This window comes from Hippopotamus amphibius, chromosome 2 (assembly GCF_030028045.1).
Source record: "Hippopotamus amphibius kiboko isolate mHipAmp2 chromosome 2, mHipAmp2.hap2, whole genome shotgun sequence".
Lineage (NCBI taxonomy): Eukaryota > Metazoa > Chordata > Mammalia > Artiodactyla > Hippopotamidae > Hippopotamus > Hippopotamus amphibius.
The window spans coordinates 174,943,224-174,959,949 of record NC_080187.1 but is presented as its reverse complement, the minus strand read 5'-3'; the positions used below and the strand labels follow the sequence as shown (position 1 = coordinate 174,959,949).

At 46.1% G+C, this 16,726-nt stretch overlaps 2 protein-coding genes across 4 annotated transcripts; both read left to right on the top strand.

The window, feature by feature from the left end:
* The first annotated feature begins 717 nt into the window (after positions 1-717).
* On the top strand, positions 718-6,386 carry METTL17 (methyltransferase like 17). 2 transcript variants are annotated; one of them, XM_057724630.1, is made up of 14 exons: positions 718-808; positions 962-1,115; positions 1,204-1,338; positions 2,209-2,287; positions 2,540-2,621; positions 2,932-3,005; positions 3,475-3,569; positions 3,932-4,002; positions 4,172-4,279; positions 4,554-4,622; positions 5,292-5,342; positions 5,604-5,696; positions 5,913-6,097; positions 6,173-6,386. In XM_057724630.1, exons 1-14 carry the CDS (start codon positions 728-730, stop codon positions 6,276-6,278), a joined length of 1,383 nt encoding a protein of 460 aa, XP_057580613.1. In that variant the 5' UTR covers positions 718-727; the 3' UTR covers positions 6,279-6,386. The 2 variants fall into 2 exon arrangements, with proteins under 2 accessions (XP_057580613.1, XP_057580614.1); XM_057724631.1 differs by lacking the exon at positions 5,604-5,696.
* Positions 6,387-8,068: 1,682 nt separating this feature from the next.
* On the top strand, positions 8,069-10,888 carry SLC39A2 (solute carrier family 39 member 2). Of its 2 annotated transcripts, XM_057723131.1 has the most exons (5): positions 8,082-8,339; positions 8,922-9,052; positions 9,299-9,349; positions 9,792-9,918; positions 10,033-10,888. In XM_057723131.1, the coding sequence occupies exons 1-5, from the start codon at positions 8,225-8,227 to the stop codon at positions 10,422-10,424; spliced, it is 816 nt and encodes a 271-aa protein (XP_057579114.1). In that variant the 5' UTR covers positions 8,082-8,224; the 3' UTR covers positions 10,425-10,888. The 2 variants fall into 2 exon arrangements, with proteins under 2 accessions (XP_057579113.1, XP_057579114.1); XM_057723130.1 differs by having other exon boundaries at positions 8,069-8,339; positions 9,792-10,888.
* Positions 10,889-16,726: the final 5,838 nt, after the last annotated feature.

Here is a 16,726-nt window from a genome sequence, read left to right as displayed (position 1 = left end):
AAGGTTTAAATCTTGTTTTCACCCAACAAGCTCTGTGACCTTGGGCGTAACAGTTAGCCACCTGAAGACTCATTTTCCTTGGGTGCAAAACGGGGTTAAAGTAACCTACCCTATAGAATTGTGGGAACTAAATGACGTAGCACCATGTAAAAGTGCTTGCCACACTACCGGGCACATAATGTTCTCATGGTGGCTATTTATCTAAGAGTACTGGTTTAACAGTAAGAGAAACTAACACGTAAAAAACATTAAATCTATTATTATCTATTATCTATCTAAAAGCCTAAATCTGGCTTTTCTTATTTCATCTTTCCGTTACTGCATTCTCTCCGTTTCACACAGAACGTTAAAAACCCCAAGACTTCAGTGTTCTCCAGAAGTAAAAACAAAGAACACAGTTAATGCAAACAGAAACTCTGCCTGTCCATGACGCGCTTCTAGAAACCCCAGCAAAGCGCCCACCCCTACCTCGTCCCGCCCTCTCCATTCCTGGAGGCTGGGACAAATCCCAACGCCGCGTTGGCGCCGTTTCGCTCCCGGCTGGCTACGTCAGAATTGAGGTGCACGTACGCTCTTCAGGGCGATTTACATATCGATTGTTTATTGGCTACTAGCAAGCACTCTTTCTCCTCATTGGCTGATTCTGCCCCATTCCGCGGAGGATGTTCGCCGCGGCGAGTGAGAGTCACTGTACCTACATTTCCGGTTCCGGTTCCCCTCTGGCACCATGGCGACCGCTAGAGGACCGGGGTATCTGCTGACATTAGGCAGATGGCGTCGCGGCCTTGGAAGAGCTCTCCAGTCCCGAGTGAGTGCTTACTTTTCCTGCTGTCGAAGAGGCTGTGGATCTCAAAAACTGCTCCGCTCCGAGGAGGAGCGCTCTCGGCGGCCCCTCCCTTTTAGCCAGCGCCCGCAGCCATCCTTTCTGCCCCCAAATCAGCTTTTCTTTCCCGGTCTGCAGGCGCTCGCTGCCCTCGTGCCCGGCGTATCCCAGGTGGATAACAAGTCGGAATTCCTGGGGAAGAGGCCCCATCGCCGGCACCCCGGCATCCTGCAGCTGTCGAGAGTGCGGCTGCCGCAAGCTTTGGTGGACGCCGCGCAGTTATTGCTGCTGGGTGAGTAACGGTGGGAAATGGAGACTCGAGAAGAAGCGGAAACTGGGCCTGCGTGCGAGTGATTCCACTTTTCATCTTTGGTCCATAGAGAGCTCGATGCCTAATATGGAGAAGCAGGTGCAAGCACTGACCAATTATCTCTGGAGCCGGCATTTACCTGTAGAGCCAGAAGAGTTACAAAGACGGGCTGTACATCTTGAGAAAAAATTCCTGGAAGATGCAGGTAGGGCTTGAGAATAAAGAGCAGGCCAGATTGAACAAGCATATGAAATGAAGAGCAAGAAATAATTTCGCAGGCTTGTAAATAGATACTGCAATTTCTTAGGTTTTCTGGCGAGGGCAGTTATTACAATGATGCCTTGCTAAGGGAAGATAGATTATTTCAGAGATTGCGTTTGGGGCTTGAATAAAGGTCAGTGAGTGCTTCAGTATCATGTCGAAATTTAGATCTTTGGGTTTTTTCCTCCAAGTCCACTGGATTAAAACTGTCTAGGTTTTTGCTCAAGTAAAATAAAGTCCCTCTCCAGTATTAAAACCCTCTACAGGGAAAGGAGAATAAGTATAATTTGTCAAGTTATTTTCATGATTGTGAGTTCCTTCGTATTAGGAGACCTGCCTTTTATTCATCTTGTAGTATCCGGTTCATAGCAGGCGCTCGGTAGATAAAATAGTACTGAACTGAACACAGTCATGAGACTTAAGTTTTTCAAGCCCCTCTCCTCCCTATTGGAACGTTAGAGACGTCACAATATTAAGCTCGGGAAAGTGAAGAAATCCACAAAATACTGTCTTTATCCTATCCTTTAAATTTTTATTACACTTCCTTTTAATATAGAACAAAACCTTTGGGATAGAATTGATTGAGTTGAATCAACTGCTGTTAGAGGCAATATACTATCTGATACACTTTAGTGGTTCTGATGGTTATTGTTATTCTTACCTGAAACTTTTCTCTAGGTTTGGCTTCTCTCTGAAGCTTTGAAGTTTTTCCCAGGTGGGAACTGGGGAGGAATGGGCAGGCAGTATATTCAGATATTGGATCTGAGTCCTGTTCTTCCTAGGTCCTCACTTCCAGTCCTTGTTCTCACCCCAGACTCATGGCAGATGGAGAAACTTCATGGAGAGGTGCTGCATGCTCTGCGCAGAACTACCTATCATTGGCAAGAACTGAGGTAAGGGAGACTTAGAAGGGCTGCAGAAGAAAGAAGTCTGACTGTAAAAGCAGAGTTGGGGAAGAATGATTACATGATTTAGTGTTTGAAGAAGCGACCTGGTTTGTAAGCCTCCCTAGGATTCTTCTGTGTTGAGAAGTGAGTGTTGTGCTGGAAGAGCCCTTTCCAAAGATTTCATTTCCAAAAGTCTAGAGGTTAGCTACGGGATAGAGACTGTTTCCCAGAGGTCTGACTCTCTGATTTTTCTGGCAGCTACAATGAGAGACTGAGCCTGGTATATATGGCAGCAAGACTGGATGGTGGCTTTGCAGCAGTCTCCAGGGCATTCCATGAGGTGAAATTTGCTCAACTTCCAACCGGAACCCTTTTATCATCAGTTCCCTTATTCATAAAGTAATCTTCTAGGGTAGGATACTTGGGATATTGCATGTGCATTTTTTTTTAAGAGGTTCTCTTTATCCTCTGAAAGGAATTCGTGACCCAAGAAAGGTTTAGAATCACTGTTTTAAGAGCTTTCTATTCTATAAAACATTTATGTTGAATCTTAAAAGGCATTCATATCTCATTTCCTCTGTTGTGGTCCCCTTATTCATGTTTATCAAGTGTCTACTTTCCCCACTCTGGGGTGTTGTATATTTCTTTAGATCCAAGCTCGACTTCCAGAGTTCCAGCCACAAACCCTGATGGACTTTGGCTCAGGTACTGGCTCTGTCACCTGGTGAGTATCTTTCTGTCTCTGTCAATTCTAGCTCTAGAGAGCCATGCTTACACCACATCAATATCAAGAGACTGGAGAACCAGAGGGGAAATAGGAAAGTTGGGAACTGGAATGTTTCTTCCCTCAGATTAGACAAAGTATGAGAAGGTATATGGATTAAAGCCAGAACATCTAAAGAAATGTCAAGTGAAAAAAAGACCTATTTTAACCCAATTAGAAGGATTAAAAAGGAAAGGAATTTAGTCTAGAGTGGGGGTTTTACATATCAAGATTTTTGTGTGTGTGCAAATAGTTTTTAAGTCTGCCTTTTTTTAAGGACTTGTAAATGAAATAAGAAAATAACATTATTAGTTTTTTCAACTATTTTAACATAGCATTCTGTTTCTCCAAGGGTGGGTTGGGGACAGAGGGGTCTCTTATAGGGATGACTCTATGTTAAGAACTGGTGATTTATTTTTTGCCATTTTAGGGCTGCTCACAGTACTTGGGGCCAGAGCCTACGTGAATATATGTGTGTGGACAGCTCAACTGCTATGTTGGAATTGGCAGAAAAGCTACTGAAAGGTGAGGACAAAGTATAAGGAAGGGCTTTTCCAAAGTTGAAGGAATTAAAAAAGCAAAGGAGTACAAGAAAAAGAGTCTTTTATTATTAGAGAGTAGAGGAGAGGGCTAAAAGTTAAAGATGCGTCTGATCTTCCAATCCGATGGTCCAGCAGAAGATGCTGGAGGCTTTTGTTAGGCTGTGGATGGGTAGCGAAGAATAACAGGACAGGTGAACCAATATTCTCCCTGTCCTTTTTTATTCTATTGCATCTCATCCTCAGCTAGCGTTTTTCTTTGTTCTTGGGGCCATGTTTCTTTTCGGGATGTCACTTCAGTTTACACCTATACACTCACAGTTGCCACATCTCTACTTTCCTTCACAGGTGGTTCAGGATCTGGGATGTCTTATGTTCCAGGTGTCTTTTTCAGACAGTTTCTACCTGTGTCACCCAAGGCAAGTGGCAATGCTAAATGTGGAGTATGCAGATGGAAAACTGTGGCCTTGGCTTTGCAACCTAGCATTGAGTGTTAAAAATAAAAGAAGGCAGAAGAAATTCAGTGGGATAGGCCTCTGTTGTTCTCTTAGAAGAGGGAGGTGTCATGTTCCTTGTCCTGTGCACCAGGTACAATTTGATGTGGTGGTATCAGCCTTTTCTCTAAGTGAACTGCCCAGCAAGGCCGACCGCACTAATGTAGTCCAAACGTTGTGGCGCAAGACAAGTCATTTTCTGGTAAGTGGAAATCCCTTTTTCCCTTCAAATTTTAAGGCAGTTTCGTGGGTTTTGTGCCTTTCCTTCTCCACACTGAAGCTTGTTTTCATTCTTGACCATTTTTCTCCTACATAGATCCCTTTGTCCCTCTTTTAGGGTCTCCATCCATATCTTATATATAATGTCCATGTCTCTTCGGAGCCCTATTCCATCTGGAAATACTCTTACAGAGCTACTGACATTTATATTTTCATGTAATTCAGGGCTTCTTCTTATTTTCCCCTTTTGTAATCAGGTATTGGTGGAGAATGGAACTAAAGCTGGCCACTCCCTTCTCATGGACGCCAGAGACCTGGTCCTTAATGTAAGGTTCTTTCTACCCTCCATTCCCCACCTATTCTCACTGGTTCTCAGCACTCCCTTGAAAACTGAAGGGACTCTGTCATTCATGGTAAGGATGACCCTCAAGATAGTAGGAATGAGAGGTCATTATGATACAGGGTAGTGGTTGGCAGACTTGGGCCTGTGGACCAGATCCAGCCTGCCACCTGTTTTTACATGAGCCCTGCTTATTTGTATGTCTCTTTTCTATGTACTGTTTTCACAGTACAAACAGCAGTTGAATAGTTAGGAAAGAAACAGATTTTGCCTACTCTCTGGGCCTTTTAAAAAAATTTTTTGCCAACCCCGATCCAGGGCATTTCTGAGCCAAGAACCTTATCTCTTTGGGACAGTATGAGCCAGTGTATAATCATAAATTTAATTGTCTTGGAGTGGGATTTTTTTGAGAGTGGAGGTTGCTGACAAGGGAGAGCACCATACTATGTGCCAAGTTTCTGCCATTCTCTTGCTGCAAAGAGAAAGTTCTTTGTTTGGAATATTAGGGAAGCAGCCAGCTTAATTCAAAGAACATAGTTAATAATTACCAGAGTTGAATGTTAGAGGAGTCCTCAATTTATTAAGTGCAGAGACTGAGTTATGAGAACAGACCCCTCAGGCCCAACCTAATTTTTTTAATTTCTTTTGATTTCAGGGAAAAGAGAAGTCACCTTTGGACCCTCGACCTGGTTTTGTCTTTGCCCCCGTGAGTATTACTTCTACCTTTCCCAGCATACAAAGATCTGAACTCAGCTGTGGCCAGGAAAAATAAGAGGCTGAAGCTAAGCCACCCTCCACTACTTTGTGTCTCTATCCAGCTTCTTTCTTAGTGATTCCCCTGGCTTTCTCTACCCTCTGCTCCTGTGCTCCCTTATCCCTAGCCCTTCTTGACTATCGCTCTTAGTTTTTCAGTTTTATGATCTGTGGTTCTTTTGTCTTACCTCATGTCTCTTGTTTGTGTTCACAGTGTCCCCATGAACTTCCTTGTCCCCAGTTGACAGCCTCTAAGCCCCTAGCCTGTAGCTTTTCCCAGGCCTACCATCCCGTCCCCTTCAGCTGGGTATGTACTCTGGGAATACTGTGGGAGGGAAAAAATACCCTGGGAAAGCACAATGAAAGACTCAGAGGCGGGAGGATTTGGAAAATTCAGAGAATAGCTTGAAGATTTTAGGGCCTGAATATGCATGACTTATAGAATATGAAAAGGGCTGAAGGAATGGGGTTCAAAAAAAATTTTTCCCTTTTACCTCCAAGCCATCTCTCGATCCTATCTTAGAACAAGAAGCCAAAGGAGGAAAGGTTCTCGATGGTAATCCTTGCCCGAGGGTCCCCGGAGGAGGCGGATCGCTGGCCCCGAATCACTCAGCCTGTTCTTAAACGGCCACGCCATGTGCATTGTCACCTGTGCTGTCCAGATGGGCATATGCAGCACGCTGTGGTCACAGCCCGCAGACATGGCAGGTATAGAGGGTATGACCAAAATGAGCGGGAGGGAGCAAGAACCTGCAGCCCACATTCACCCTCTGTTTTATGTAGGGATTTGTATCGCTGTGCCCGTGTCAGCTGCTGGGGAGATCTTTTACCTGTGATCACGCCATCTGAGCTTCCTCCCTCGCCTGCTCAAGATCCCCCTGAGAGTTGACAAGGATGTGTAACAAGTGTTTTCTTCTGTCATGACTGCCAAGGCTGAAGCTACCTGGTATCCAGGAAGGGAGTGCTGGTATTTTACAGCAAAGAACTAGTTAAAATAGCCTCCATTATAGTAGGCCTTATTCTTTTAGCTCACTCGGCCATCCTCTCACAGATGCTTTTCTTGTTTAGTTGCACTTTGCAGATGATTGCCTTCTAGCTAGAATTGTACTGTGCACCTGGTGTTTACTCCTCCAAGGAAACACTCTCTAACACTCCCTTCCCTTGTGAGCATTGTTCATTCCAGAAGGAAGGTCACCGTGTGATAATATCAGGGACCACCAGAACCAGTCCTGAGACCACATGACACCAGCTTTGACGATTTTGAAATTTTCCAGAAGTGAAGAATGCAAGCTTGCATCTACCTTGATCCTTATCTATGGCCCTGTTTTCCACTTCCAAACTATAAGACCCCCTTGCTATTCTCTCTCAAGCGAGGGTATAGTCTTTAGGGCATTAGCCTGCTGTGGCCCCCTTTGTCTGGCAAAGCAGTGAAAGCTACTCTTTTATACTCCGCCCAAAACTCTGTTTCTGCATTTCTATTTAGCACTGGTGAACAGAGGCCGAGTTTCAGCAACAGTACCCCTACATAGCTGTGTTTGCTTGAGGTTTTAATAATAATAAAATGTTTTCAAAGAATGGAAATGGATCTTGTGATTCTTAAAAGGTATGGAAGTCTGTTATGGCCTATCCTAAAATGAAGAGAATCCTCAGCTTTTCAGTGCTTCCCACACAAATCTCCAACTCGCTCTTTCCTGGAAGAATCCTGCCGCTTCCACCAGATTCCAGAACTTCCCAGGGAGTCCTGGAGATGATCTGGGGTAGTGGGGAAAGCCGCCCCCAGCTCCCTGAGAACTGGCTCAACAGGTCTCAGGGTTGTTATGCAGGCCTCCTGAATAGGGGAATCAGCAGCTGCTTGGCTTCTATTTTTTTCTCCCTCCTTCTCTTTCAACTTTCTCAGCTCCCTTAGAGTTTACCTCTTACATTTCCCTCAAGAGTTGGTTCCCCTCAGGCCTGAATCTTTTATCTCCACCTTTATGTATCTAGGCAGGAGCCTTCAGTTTACTTGGTTCATTTTTCAGTTTTCCCTTAGGCCTTGCTGTTTCAGAGCTAGAGCAACTTTCTTTGTCTTGAAATCTCAGTCCCTCTCCTATAATTTATATCAGGAAACGGGCATAGTCAAAAGTTATAACAGTATTGGTGTTGTAATACTAGAAATCTTAACTTCCTTCTAGACATTTCCATGCCTGGAGCTATTTTTCTAGGGTTACAGAATAGGGGAGTCCCCCTCCTCTACTAGTTCCCACAGAGTGGTGGCAGCGCCACTTCCCAGCCCCACCTCCTCCTTACCCCAAGTGGCCCCAAATCCCCTCTGAAAGGGTACAGTTCAGGTATCAGCATAGCAACCTGAAAGACTTGATGTGGGGTAGAGGGGGTATGGAATGCTTAGATCAGATGTCTTGAGTGAGGCAGGACCAGATGGTCCCCAACACAGAACAGCTGGGGAGAGCTACCAAAGACTCCCGTTTGGATTAGAACAGCCCAGGGCAAGAACTAAGACTCCATAGCCCTTGGATTAGTCATAGCAATGAAGAGGAGAAGACACAGCACCAGGCTGTGCCTGGCAGGAGCCTGGAGTTTCTGGTTTCTAAATTCAGGAAGGCGTCAGCCAGGGGAGGGGCCTCCATGTAGGGGAAGGGCTGGAAGCTGGGGCTGGGCAAGCTTCCTATGCAACGCTGCATGAGAAGAGGGAACACAAACCTGAAAGAAGACCCAATAGCCTCCTGAAACTCAGAAGAGTGGACACTCCAGCTTCGACCACCTGAGACGCCACTCCTGCTCCAAAGATTGTAACTCCATTTGTTATTCTGAGACCTCTACTTACCCTGTACCACAAGGATGGAGCCACTACTAGGAGTAAAAATTGGCTGCCTCTTTTCCCTGCTGGTTCTCACTCTGGTCTGTGGCCTCATTCCCATCTGCTTCAAATGGTTCCAGACTGCTACAGCCACAGGTACAGCCCTACCACATCTTTGTCCCCGTTAACCTAAGTCTGACTTCAGCCTTGTCACTCTATCCTCATATCTTGCTTTGATTCTCTCATCATCCCCAAGCTTGGGACATTGGGTGCAGCCTGCGGCTCTTTTCTTCTTTTTTCCCTAATAAATTCTTTTTTAAATTATTTATTTATTTATTTATTGGTTGCGTTGGGTCTTCGTTGCTGCACACAGGCTTTCTCTAGTTGCGGTGAGCAGGGGCTACTCATCATTGTGGTGCGTGGGTTCCTCACTGCCGTGGCTTCTCTTCTTGCGGAGCACAAGCTCTAGGTACGGGCTTCAGTAGTTGCAGCACACTGGCTCAATAGTTGTGGCTCAGGGGCTCTAGAGCGCAGCCTCAATAGTTGTGGTGCACGGGCTTAGTTGCTCCGTGGCATGTGGGATCTTCCCTGGAGCAGGGATCAAACCCGTGTCCCCTGCATTGGCAGGTGGATTCTTAACCACTGAGCCACCTAGGAAGTCCCCAGCCTGTGGCTCTTTAGTCACCTCTGTGTAATCTCCTCTTTGCCAACTGGATTGTAACTCCTGCTTTTTATTAGGTTGTCACCGCCGGGTCCTCAGCCTCCTGGGCTGCACTTCTGCTGGCGTTTTCCTGGGAGCGGGGTTCATGCACATGACTGCTGAAGCCTTGGAGGGAATTGAATCAGAGATCCGGAAGTTGGTGATGCAGGTGAGCAGCAGAGTTGCTGAGCTGCAGGGCTGTGAGGCCGGAATGATGAACAGAACCAGGAGAAGAAAGGCAGGGAAGTAATGAAGCCAAAGACACAGGAGGAAGGACAAGGAAGATGACAGCTCTTGTGTGGAATGGTGGAAACAGGTCAGATTGGCCTTTAAGGAAAGTGGTGGAGCTGAAGGCACAGGACAGGAAGCTGAGCTCCTCTTTCCCTCATCTAATTTGTGCTTTTTTTCTCCCTAGAACAAGACAAACAGTAAGGGGAATTCTTCTGATGCTGCTGATTCAACTTTTGTAAGTATCTCCCACCAGCCCCTACCTGCAGAGTAAGGAGAACCAGAGCTTCTTTCATGCCCAGAACTTTTTGAGGACATTCACGGGTGAAATTCCAGGAATTCCTTCTGCTCCTCAGCATTGTGGAGGAAAAGAGGAGCCACCCAATCCTTTTGGGCTTATGAAACCCCAGAAAGACCTCTTGTTTAACCTTCCATTCTTTCTCTGGACCCTTTGACATGCTTCATATCATTTTCCCGTATTTCTAACCCTACTGATACTGTTTCCCTTAGTTCCTCTGGTATGCTTGTTGTCGAATGTCCATGTCTACTCTTGACCTCGGTTCCCTTTTTTACGTTTCTATTACTACACTTCCATTCTCTTCAGTCTCCCAGTCCCATGTCCATCTAATGCAGTTTCTTCCCTTCCTTTCCCATCTCACAGCCCCTCTTTCTGTTCCTAGGCGGAGTATCCCTATGGAGAACTCATCATCTCCCTGGGCTTCTTCTTTGTCTTCCTTTTGGAGTCGCTGGCATTGCAGTGCTGTACTGGGGCTGCTGGAAGATCAGAAGTGCAGGAGCAGGAATGGGGTATGGCTAATGTCCTGGAACCCCATAGCCATGGACCTCTGCCCTCACCATCACAGGGTCCACTTCGAGCCCTCCTTCTCTTGCTCTCACTCTCCTTTCACTCTCTGTTTGAAGGTCTAGCTGTGGGGCTGCAGCCAACAGTCGCAGCTACAGTGCAGCTCTGTCTTGCTGTCCTGGCTCACAAGGGGCTCGTGGTGTTTGGTGTAGGACTGCGGCTGGTGCAGGTAGGCACTGGATCACGTTGGGCCGTGCTCTCCATATTGTCATTAGCTCTCATGTCCCCCCTGGGCCTAGCCCTAGGGCTGGCTGTGCCTCAGGAAGACTCTACAGGGGGGCGACGCTTGGCCCAGGCTGTGTTAGAAGGCATGGCAGCTGGCACCTTCCTGTATGTCACATTCCTGGAAATTCTGCCCCGGGAACTCGCAAGTCCTGAAGCCCCTCTGGCCAAGTGGGGCTGTGTAGCTGCTGGTTTTGCTTTCATGGCCTTTATTGCCTTGTGGGCCTGAGAGATTCCTGACTTTTCTGATGGACCTAAGATGACCTCCCTATCCGCAGGAGATGCCTCACAAATTATTTTAGTCCTTTGATATTTTTTCACTGACTCAAAGTGACATTTACTAGGCGTCATTCCATAACCTGGACCCTGAGTGTTCCGGGGTGGACAGGGGCTCGCTCACTTGGCCGGGGGAGGGGTGGAAGAACTGGAAAAACATGACTTAACCTCACTCATTCTTTAAGAGTGATTCTTATGACTCTAGAGTAGGGGTTACCTGAGACTTCACAAGATCACAAAGTAACGAAATTCTTTGAACATCATGAACGTTTCTAAAGAAACAATCAATTCTAACAATCAACCCCAACAATCAGTCCTAAGGTGGGGACTGTGATTAACTCTGCTCTGAAAGTATAAAACCCACTCACGTAAGACCCCTTCTCGGGTCTCTCCACCCGGTTCTGATGTCTGTGCCAGAAGCTGTTGTACTTTCTTCTTAATAAACTGTTATTCTGTAACTTAAACCTGAGCGGCGGCTTGTTATTGATTCCGAGGAGAAATTCTTTTCCTTCAGAGATCACAAATCCACTCCCTAGGCGGGTTTCACGGCATCAACCCCAGCTTTTCTCCCAGCGAGATGCCATTTCTCGTGCAGCGCCGAGAAAAGGATGTTTTGGTTGAGTGCCTATAAATTGGAGGGTTGATATAAAGACTGTCACTCCAGATTTGACTCTTGTCATGTTTACGCTATCGTGTGTAATACAACATCCATTGTATCCTTCCTCTTCAGCCATGCTGTACTTCATTTCTCTGCGTTGCTTAGGAAGTGCCTATTACCGGAGGTGGTGGGGTAGAGAGCGGGAAGGGTGGATGTGGAATGCAGTCCTGTTTTCTGGAATCGGGCCCCCAGCCATTCTGTCAGTTGCAGCCCATGCCCCTCAAGACATGGGAGCATTGCCGAAATTCTAACCACCCACTACCACCTTATGTACAGGTGTTGAGAAACTGAGCCAGAGCTCCCAGCATTTTGAGAGAAGAGGTTTAAAAAGAGAAACCACAGGGATCTAGATTTTTTTTTTCCTACACTAACCACACCCACCCCATTCCCAGTGCCTATTATCAGCCTCCCACAAAGTGTCCAACAGACTCTTGAGATAAGGCTAAATGGAGCCTATTTCCATCTGGTTCCTATGTTTCACGCTGAGCCCTGTGTGGCTTCAGGGCCACTCTTGCTCTACTTTGAGTCTCTGTCTCCTTCCACCTGCCTTGTGCTGAGGGATTAAGAAGCAGTGTGTTTGGAGAGGGAGAAAGGCGCCAGATAAATGCCTGGGTGATTACATGGCTCTGCCACGACTTAGTGGCTTTCCTTCTGCCTGCCTTACCTGCCACGAGGTCTCCAGCCTCTCCCCACGAGACCCTTTGCCTTTGGTTTGAGTAACTCCCACAATGTGTTGCTTCTCTTAAAAGCTGCTAAGGACATATACATTATCTGGAATTGAGGAGGAGCAGGATGGCAGTTGCCTAGCCCCTGACCCACGAGATGGAGGAATATATCAGACTTGGAGAAATTGGGAAAGAGAAGGTGTGCCCTGTGAGCTCAACCGCTCTCCAGTTTGCCCCTCTTCAGTGCAGAAGCCCAAGTGGCCTTAACATGGACAAGGTCTCCTGAGATTCATTCCTGTCTCAGTCTGTCCCTTGTCCATCCCATTCCCCTCCCCATAAACTGAGATACACAAACCTCCTCACCAGTGCAGCTTATACACACAGGGATCAGTGAGAAGGCAAGCTTCAGGCAAAGCTAAATAAACATGGCTGACATGGGAAATAATTTCCCTGAAGCACCATCCTATTTTATTTTCCCTTCAGTATCAAATGCACTCATGTGGAATACACTCACATGTAGTAATAATAGAATCTCTACATTGAGCACCTGGCACTGTGCTACTGCCTTCACATATATTATCTCACCCTCCAAACCCTGCCACGTAGATTTTATCCCTATGGTAAGTTTAGGGAAGTACATTTAGAAAAGTTAAATAATTTGATAGCTAGCTGGGCTTCAAACCCATGTTTTGTGATTCTAAGAAAAGCTCAAGATGTAGATTCTCTTCTCCTTCCTTACCTTTCCTTCCCAGTCTTCTTTGTTAGGGTCTCATAAGAAAGCAGAGAGCACATTGGATAAGTGAGGCAAGTTTAGTAAAGGGAGTGTATAGAAAGGTATGTGCCGGGTTTAGACAGAGCAACAAGGGATGGTGAAATTCCCTGGGGCTGAATAATAACAATGCTGTTACCTAGGCTGAACACAGGGAGCAATTACCAGAAGCTAGAGGGCCGTCCAATGAGAGCTATTGCCTTGGTACAGGGATATAACAACCTTCAGGGGCTCGACCAGGAGGAAGCCACAGGCATACACTCACTCTCCTTCTACTCTTTGACCTACTGCCAGTGTCTCTTGTTGGCCATACCCAAACAGAAGCCAAGGACGAAAATGTCTGTTGGTGCATTGCAGATAGGTCAGCCTTGTGAGGCACAGGTCCTAAAGAAGTCTGGAGGGGCAAACAGAAGACCTCCCGCACGCCATTGATTCTCTGCTACTTTTAACTCAAATGATCTTGCCAGGACTTTGGAAGGGGGAATTGGAAGGGACTTGATTATATGGAAGTTAGAGCACTATCTCTGGTACAGAGGATTTGTATGACTATAGAAAGGTGATGAGGAGAAGTACATTAGACTCCTGGGCTCTTCATATGTTTCTGGGTCACTGATGCTATCAGCATCTGAGATCAATGAGTAGAGGCTGGGAGATTTCAAACATGTGTGGGTCATGCATTTTTTGCCTTCTCCCATCTCAGGGGCCTGTACATTCCCCTTTAGCTTCCTCTGCTTTCAGCCATACTTCTAATGACCATTTCCTTTTCTTTTCCCAAGATCCTTATCATCCAGGACCGGAACCATCTTTAGTTTGAACCATATTGTATCAAGAGCTAGAACAGAGCTAGAGAATGCTGCATAGAGAGAACTTTGGGATCAAGAAAAGGAACAATCTTGATCATTTTCAAAAGCTCTGAATCCCCAGTAAGGAGCCAGAGAGGGCTCTAAGGGAGCAGGAGATGCATGTGATTTCTGAATGAGCTGGAAATGAAGAATGGAATAAGAACCAAGGACAGGAGGGAGAACTGAGCTAGCTGGGGCGTGGTAACTAGAAGCCAAATTCAGGAGTGAACCTTGATTCACTCAGCCTTGAGAGATGGGTTGTAATTGAAGAAAATTAGAATCATGAGAGTTGAAAGATAAAAACAGGAGCAAAGACATACAGGTTGGGAAAGTGGAGAAGAGGAGAAGCTAGTTGGAATAGTTACAGAGAGTTTATGTAAATCAGTTTTCATGTCTTCTCAACTCCTGTGTCCCTTTCCCACCCCTCATTCTCCACTGCATCTATTTTTTATATATTTAAGCAGAAAAAAAAAAAGAACAGAATGAGACTTCCAGCTGCCCTCCAGCTTTGAGCCAGCTTTCCATTTTTACACCAATAAATGATTTTCTGAAGCAACCCCCTGCAGCTTTCCACCTTTCCTTTGCTTACAAGTTGAGAGTTGGATTTTGATATTGCAGCTGTAAGATAATAATTTGTGAAGAAAGGGAGATTGGGAGCAGCATCAAGAAGAAGCTGCAGTTTAGTGAATACGCCAGAGCCAGGTGGGAGGCCAGTCAGAGAACAACACACATGAACGAGATACACCCAGGAACAAAAACCAAAGAGCTCCAGACTAATTCTTCTGAGACAACTGATGCCACTTCGCCCCTCCCCTGAAGGACAGTTTTCCAGTGTCTTGCCTCCCTCACCGGAGGAAACGGTCCCTTGCTCCTGGCTCTGGGTGACAGAGTAGAAGAAACAGCTGCCAGAATGGGAGTGGGTTGGAACATCTGAGTGTGCCAGCTGGCCAGATACCCTCCCATTCCCCCCGCTGACCTGAGGGAGGAGCCCATGGTTACTAGCAAAGGTGAAGCAAAAGGGGTGCAGACAGGGGTTAGGCCCACCTCTACCCCCAGTCTGTGGGCATGCTTAAAGACTGACTCTAAAGATGCCAGTTGTCAGTTATTTCCTTTTTGTTTCAGTTTTGTTTTGAGTTACTATCTTTGGATTCATTGACTGTCAAAAACAGAAAACATTTTTACTGTATATTCTACTTTTACTGTGTATTTATCCAACTGGCCAAAAATGTTGGTGAGGAGAAAGTATATAAACGACTTACATTGCTCTGGGCATGGTTTATCCTGTCCACACCCTTGGCCTCTGGTCAGAATACTCTCACTTTCCAGTCAGCCCTAAAATCTCTCTAGTGGTGGTGTTTCCCACTCTGGCTTTTCCCTAACTTTTAGAGGAATACTCTTTAAAGCTTAACATCTATCCCTCCTCCTGTAGTTTCACTGTTTTGTGTATTCCATTAGAGAATCACCCTGTAATATTGTTTTATGAGTTCCAGAATTTTCAAGCTTGTTACCACAAGGCTCTCATCACTGTGTTCTTCTAGCTTTTTGTTTGTTTTTTGTTTGTTTTGTCTTGTTTTTGTTTGTTTTGTTTTGGCTGCGTTGGGTCTTCGTTACTATGTGCGGGCTTTCTCTAATTGCAGTGAGTGGGGTTACTCTTTGTTGCAGTGCATGAGCTTTTCATGTGCGGTGGTTTCTCTTGCTGCGGAACACAGGCTCTAGGCACGTGGGCTCATAGTTGCTGCACGCAGGCCCTAGAGCGCACGAGCTTCAAGTAGTTGCGGCGAGTGGGCTCAGTAGTTGTGGCACACAGGTTTAGTTGCTCTGCGGCATGTCCGATCTTCCTGAACTAGGGATTGAACCCGTGTTCCCTGCATTGGCAGGCGGATTCTTAACCACTGTGCCACCAGGGTAGTCCATTCTTCTAGTTTTAATCTCCTTCCCATAGCACCCTTGTTTAGCTATCTTGGGCTTACCTGTCCCTAAAGTCAGGGAAACATTCTTTAAAAATGAGAGGATCCCAGTAATTTTGCAGGCGTTTAATAAAGATTTGTTGACTTCTTAAAAAAAAAAAAAAATGAGAGGAAGAGAGAAACAGAAGCCGAGACAAGAGGGAGGTAGTTTGTGGTTCAACAGCTGTGAAGTCGCACTACCTCTCCTCTGAGCCTCTGAGCTCCGATCTTAAGAATGGGCAGGAGCCACAGACCACTGCTGATCGTGGAAGCAGGCCCTCCCTCCACAGCTACTGCTAAAATCACAAAGAACAATGGGGGACTTAGGAAGGGACCTGGGAGCTGGGGAAAGTGAGGAAGAACCATGCCAACCACAGGGCGGCACTGCATCCTCACGGGCTAGCCTGGAGTGTGCCGGACCAACAAAGTAGAGAGGTCAGTCAAGGACAGCAAAGCCCCTCTCCCTTGCTCCCAGAAGACAGCATCTCTCCCTCTACCTAACTCTCTGGTTTCTTACAGAAGCAGAGACATCTGTAGGAGAGAGACACACACAGTCGCTACCCGTTTCACACACCACCTCCACGACAGATACATACACACGCTCTCTCATATGTACGCACAAACGTAATTTACTCCCTCTTCCAAAGATTACCCTGCTAACAGTGTTTTCTTGGAGGCAAATGTACTGAGAAGACCTGCCTTCTCTTCCATAACGAACAACAGCAGCTACTACCAGTCAAGGCTGGGAGTCCTTTGCCTTTTCCTCATGTTTATCTAGAGCTGGTTGGTCCAATGTTTCCAATTATGCTGTTTCTTTTCTTTAGTGTGGCATTTAAGCACTGCTTGCTGCCTGCCCTGTGTGTGGTGAGCCAATACCCTCACCATGGATAGTGAGCTCTATAACTTCCAGAATTCTGCTGGTCACCTAATACTGTCCACTTCTGATCCTGGCCTACTGCATTTAAAATAGACTTGGTCCTGTGGGAGTGAGGAAAAATGCTCAAGGTTCAAGAACATATTCCACACTTTTATGCCAGTGTGTCAGCACCAGACACCAAGCTGCACTAGTCCTCAGCTCAGTTCCACTGAGTAAAGTGTAATTGCCTGGGGAGTTTCTATAATCTGGCAAATGACCTTGTAATAGTCCATCTAAACTCCTCTTGCCAATAACAGTATATGATGCCTTCTCATTTTTACTTCTTGTGCCCCAAGAGCCCAAGAATTGGCCTGCAACAGCCACAAAATATCTGAAGTCCTCTTGATTATTGTTTATACTTGAAAAGCTTGTCAGAGAACCACACACGTAGACTAATTAACTCCCTGATTCAAAGGAGAGCAGAAATCCCTGAGAGGAAGTCCTCTTTTTTGCTGTGAG